Below are 5,607 nucleotides of genomic sequence, written 5' to 3'. Positions count from 1 at the left end.
CCCGATCCCTCTTTTGGTTACGTAGACCCAAAAGTTCTCTAAAAGGGTTTATTTACTTTTTCATTCAAAAACAAAAATTATTTTTGGGTGACTTGGTACACCCTAACTCTATACCAAGTGGCGACTCCATTTTTGATACAAAAAACCCTTTTTGAACTTTATATGGCCAAACCGTCGCATTCTCAAGTCCCATGGCCTTTATTTTCATTTTGCACACGTTCACATATTCTACACACACACACACACAACACGCATCAAAAAGTGGGGCGCGACAACAGGAACCCCAAAAAATTTTCCAAAGTTTTTTATCTACACACTTAAAATATCCAAAATACAAAAAACAAAAATTCCCTTCCCCTTTTCTTCTTCTTCCTCCCCCACCACCACCTCCGGCGCCGATTTCCGGTGCCGGTGCCGGTCTTCTTTTTTTTTTCCCTCTCCCCCTCTTCCTCCCCTGCCATCCTCCCATCTTGTTTTTTTTTTCTCTCTGCGTTTCCCCCATTTCCCCCCCACCTCTCTGTGAAAAAAAAGAAAGAAAAGAAAGATGGTGAGAAGCGGGAAGGGGAACAGGTGAGGCGGGGGATGGCGGGGCAGAGGGGGAAGGGGCAGAGGTGGTGGTGGGGGGAGGGGGAAGGCGGGGTAGAGGGGGTGGCGGGGGGAGGGAGGTGGCGGGGCAGAGGGGTGGCTGCTGGGGGTGGCGGAGATAACGGGGAAGAAGAAGAAGAAGAAGGAAAGAAAGAAAAAGAAAAAGAAAAAGAAAGAAAAGGGGGTGGCGGAGGTAACGGGGAAAAAGAAGAAGAAGAAAAGAAAAAGGAAAGAAAGAAAAAGAAAAAAAAAAGAAAGAGAAAGAGAAAAAGAAAGGAAAAAAAGTTTTTCACCTTACAAAAACTTCTACAAAATTTTTCACCTTACAAAAACTTCTACAAAATTTTTTCAAAAACTTCTACAGTGCACTACAGTAAAGTTTTAGACAAACTTCCAAAAAACGGATTCCAAACAGGCCCTATGTCCAAGCTAACACGACATGATAGAAAATCGAAACACGTTTTTGCCGTACGCTGGAGGTGATTTCTTGATTAAACTGCCGGCGCATGCATGTGCAAAATGGTCAACCATGGGCTTTTGAAAGTTCCTTCCATGTCAGGCTCAAAACATTTGATTTCTACACGACTCCACAACTTTTGAATTTAATATTTTAATGCGGCCAACTTACTTCAGCAACTTCACTTTCTGGTCCTGCCTTCACAACAAGAGAAGCTCCTTTATCTGGGCGTCCGAGGAGACCAAACTCCCTGAGCTCTTCTCACTTGTGCAAAAAATATGGCCCAGCCTCTGATTTTTTCCACAGGTTTATGCTCTAATTTCTCCGGCGAAGGTATTTTTACTCTATACTTGTTTTTTTCTTGAGGAAATATAATTACGTTGTCCAATCTTCTGCTTCCTTGCCCAATTCTTACCCTTGTTGAGCCTGTGAGCACAAGCATTTGTGAATTCCCAGGGTTCATATAAAGAAATGAAAAGCCTTCGTGCAATAACAGTGTTCGGTAACAGCTGTACGCATCTTTTAACTGGATCAAAGTCTGAAAGTTCCTATTATTAACTGCTAAAATAGTTTGACCCAAAAAAAAAAGCTGCTAAAATAGGATGAGTAATTACTGCCGTATGTTTGGCAAGTTATGGAAATGCTAGTCACTTCAACGGAATGATGAAATGATTTAATCTTGTGGGCTGTCTAACCAATAAAGATTGCTGCCGGTTACTCCAGTATATTTCTCTCCCTTTTCCTTTCAATTTACTTGGCATTGGTACGACTTGTTGGGTGGCTATTTGGATCAATTTTTCAAATTACTACATTTTTCATAGACACATTTTTCAATCACCTTTTTATTCACACGTATATATATATGAAATTGTTATGGTAATAATTTTTTTTACAAAAAGTTCAGAAAAAAGCAATCCAAATTCTCGAGCAAACGGTCAGCTGCTTTTAGCATTTTCATTATATAAACAGTGCAGCACCCCAGATGCCAGCTTTGAAGTTTTATTTTGAATTTCAGTTTGAAAAGTGAAAGAGACCTGCTTTACTTCTCATTTGCTTCCGACTTTTATTGGTCTTTTGCCTTATTTTGTTGCTAGACGCCTGATAGTACGCCGCATCTTAAGGTCTATATCATGGAAAATCATCAACTAAAATAACTTAGTTGTATGATGCTATATTTTTACTGATTTGTTGACATTGATTTTTCTTTCTGGTGCTCTATATATTTAGATGTGTTATTAGCCCGTCCATTGATGTTTAGGCGTAGAAAAACGGCTTTCGTGTTCCAAATGGAAGAAAACTCCCAGTCACCTGAAGCTTTCATCTTGTTCCCGCCTAAACATAACAGCAGGCTATAATGCTCATCCCCAGGCTACTGATATTCCTCGTCAATGGTACAACCTAATTGCAGATCTTTCCATTAAACCTCCTCCTCCTCTGCACCCCCAGACTTTTCAACCAGTGAAACCAGAGGATTTGTCCCCTCTGTTTCCTGAAGAGTTAATTAAGCAAGAAGTGACCAATGACCGTTTCATTGACATCCCAGACGAGGTTATAGATGTTTATAGGCTTTGGCGCCCAACTCCCCTAATCAGGTTGGTTCTATATTTTTTGCAGCTCATTCATGTAAATGGTAAGACAATTTATATATTTTGCACTGAATATAGAGCGAAGAGATTGGAGAAATTGCTCGACACACCAGCAAGAATTTATTATAAATATGAAGGTGGTAGCCCAGCTGGGTCACACAAAGCCAACACTTCCGTCCCTCAAGTCTGGTATAATGGACAGCAAGGTGTTAAGAATGTAGTGACAGAAACAGGTGCTGGCCAATGGGGGAGTGCTTTGGCTTTTGCTTGCAGCTTATTTGGTCTTGACTGTGAAGTAAGATTTATTTAAGGTTGTCTCATTGCTTTCATTTGCTTTTAGCTATGAACTCAGATCTTATGTGCTTTAATGCTGGGCGTCAGGTTTAGTTTATCTACTTGTATAATTTGCCTTCAACTTGGATTCCTTACAGTTTTTTTGCTTTAAAATATTTGACAAAGTTAGAACTTTGGATGTTTGAAATAAATTACATTATTTTTGAGATGGAAAGTTGTATGCTTACATCTATAATTCGAGCTTTCTGTGTTATACATGTAGAATGCAGCAACAAAGTTCATTATTCAGGCTTGTTTTTAGGTATGGCAAGTTCGTGCATCTTATGATCAGAAGCCATACCGTAGACTCATGATGCAAACTTGGGGAGCCAAGGTACATCCTTCACCTTCTGATGTGACCCAATCTGGTCAGAAAATTCTGCAATTGGATCCATTAAGCCCTGGAAGTCTAGGAATAGCGATCTCTGAGGCTGTGGAAGTTGCTGCTGCAAATGCAGATACCAAATATTGTCTTGGAAGTGTTCTCAACCATGTTCTATTACATCAGACTGTTATTGGTGAGGAGTGTATCAAGCAGATGGAGGCTATAGGAGAGACTCCAGACTTGATCATTGGATGTACGGGAGGTGGATCTAATTTTGCTGGGCTTGCCTTTCCGTTTATTAGAGAGAAACTCGGTGGAAAAATCAATCCTCACATTATAGCTGTTGAACCCACAGCATGCCCTTCCTTAACAAAGGGTGTGTATGCTTATGATTTTGGAGACACAGCAGGGATGACTCCTTTGATGAAAATGCATACACTAGGGCATGACTTTATACCCGACCCAATTCATGCTGGTAAGAATTTACGGATAGATATAGGAGTCCAACTGTTGTAATCTTTCCATCATTTCTTTCTTATCGTTTAAACTGAGGTGTGCTTCAGGAGGTCTACGTTACCATGGCATGGCACCATTGATTTCACACGTTTATGAACTGGGTTACATGGAAGCAGTAGCAATTCCCCAGACTGAATGCTTTCAAGGTGCCTTTTTTACTACATCTTCTATTCCTGGTCCTCAGTTAGAGAATGACCTTCTCATTGCTGCTGAATGCTGATAATCATATAGTGTATCCTGGAGATTTGACTTGAAGAATTAACTTATCAATTGCATAGTTGTCATAGTTGTAAATTAAGATGGCAATTTATGGTTTTCCTTAACTTTTGCAGGTGCTATACAATTTGCTAGGTCTGAGGGGCTGATACCAGCACCTGAACCAACTCATGCAATAGCTGCCACCATTAGGGAAGCACTTAAATGTAGAGAGACTGGAGAGTCTAAAGTCATTCTCATGGCAATGTGTGGACATGGCCATTTTGATTTGCCAGCTTATGAGAAGTATTTGCAGGGCTCTATGGTTGATTTGTCATTTTCAGAGGATAAAATACGTGAATCACTGGCCAAAATTCCTCAGCTGGTATCCTGAAGGAAGCAGAGTAGATGTTTTATTTACTTCTCACCGCATCATAAAGTCCAACAATTCAGTTATGAGTGCACTAATGAAGATTGCAAGTCTTAGCTTTGCTGGAAAACTATACAATTTGGGCATCCTTCTTGTTTAGAAAGAAATGGAATAAAGTTCCTGTCTGTAATTTGATGAAGTTTCGGGTCATTTCCTCGTCTGCAGTATTGCGCTTGATTCTTCAGGATTCTGTTCAGAGTAAAGTTACGGGAGCATGCAATTTGGTGTACCAGTTCTATTTCCTGAATTATCATTTCTTACTGAGAGATTACATATAATTGTTGGAGTATTCAGTGTTACTTGTATTAGGAAAATCTTGGAAATTCTATTGTCAGCAGATGAGTAGTGGCTTTTTGTTGAATGCTCTCTGGTTTGCTCTTTTTTCTTTTTATTTCGATGCTGCGGAGAAATATAATTCTTCAAAGTGTTGTTATTACAAATCAGAGTCGTGCACTAGAATACTGCAATTTAGCTATCTTATGTTCCAAAAAAACTAAAAATTCATTCTGGATAATGCACTATTTTTTCCATGAGTAGTATAATGAGGAAAGCACAAAGCAAAACATAGTTTCCATCCTCGAACAGATTTCAGACTACAAATTTTAGAGTTTCCTCCAATCAGGACAATGAACTACTGAATTAATTTTTTACACAATAGATATACATGCTGAACAAGGACTGCATCAGAAAATGTGACAAAAGTATGTCACGGTTTAGAAAATATAGACAACTGAGACGGTGTAATGCATTTGCTGCTTTCATCAAGAGGAAAATCTTACATTGACTGGAGCAATTGATCATGAGAAATTGGCGTCATCGGTTAAGCATAAGGGTTCATTTGAGTATTTGGTAAGAGACTTGGTTAATCCAGATATGGTTAATGATGTTGAAGTGGGGAGATTGTAGATAATAAAGTTCTCATTATGAATGTGGCGAACCACTCTGCTCCGAATATTGGTCGTTCTGTTGATACTAATGGAATCCCAGTAACTGCCAAGCATACTGTTCATAAGCGTAGATGTTCAGATGGAGGTTCAAATTTGGCTGCCTTTTCTAGCCAGGAATTTATTCTGTTTGCTCAATCATTGCCTCAAAGTTTTAAAGGTGCAAATATTCAGTTTATTTTTCTAGCTAATATTCACATTTTCCCTTCAGATTTTTGCGGTGGTGTTTGAATCTA

General features: G+C 39.3%; 1 protein-coding gene across 1 annotated transcript; it reads left to right on the top strand.

The window, feature by feature from the left end:
- Positions 1 to 1,195: 1,195 nt before the first annotated feature.
- LOC113702325 (uncharacterized) lies at positions 1,196 to 4,788 on the top strand. The gene is made up of 6 exons (XM_027223465.2): positions 1,196 to 1,375; positions 2,301 to 2,634; positions 2,707 to 2,923; positions 3,224 to 3,761; positions 3,850 to 3,948; positions 4,135 to 4,788. The coding sequence occupies exons 1-6, from the start codon at positions 1,321 to 1,323 to the stop codon at positions 4,389 to 4,391; spliced, it is 1,500 nt and encodes a 499-aa protein (XP_027079266.1). The 5' UTR covers positions 1,196 to 1,320; the 3' UTR covers positions 4,392 to 4,788.
- The last annotated feature ends 819 nt before the right edge of the window (positions 4,789 to 5,607 follow it).

Source organism: Coffea arabica, chromosome 7e, assembly GCF_036785885.1.
Source record: "Coffea arabica cultivar ET-39 chromosome 7e, Coffea Arabica ET-39 HiFi, whole genome shotgun sequence".
NCBI classification, from domain to species: domain Eukaryota; kingdom Viridiplantae; phylum Streptophyta; class Magnoliopsida; order Gentianales; family Rubiaceae; genus Coffea; species Coffea arabica.
Note: the sequence above shows the minus strand (reverse complement) of the source record. Positions and strands in the feature narration are given on the sequence as shown.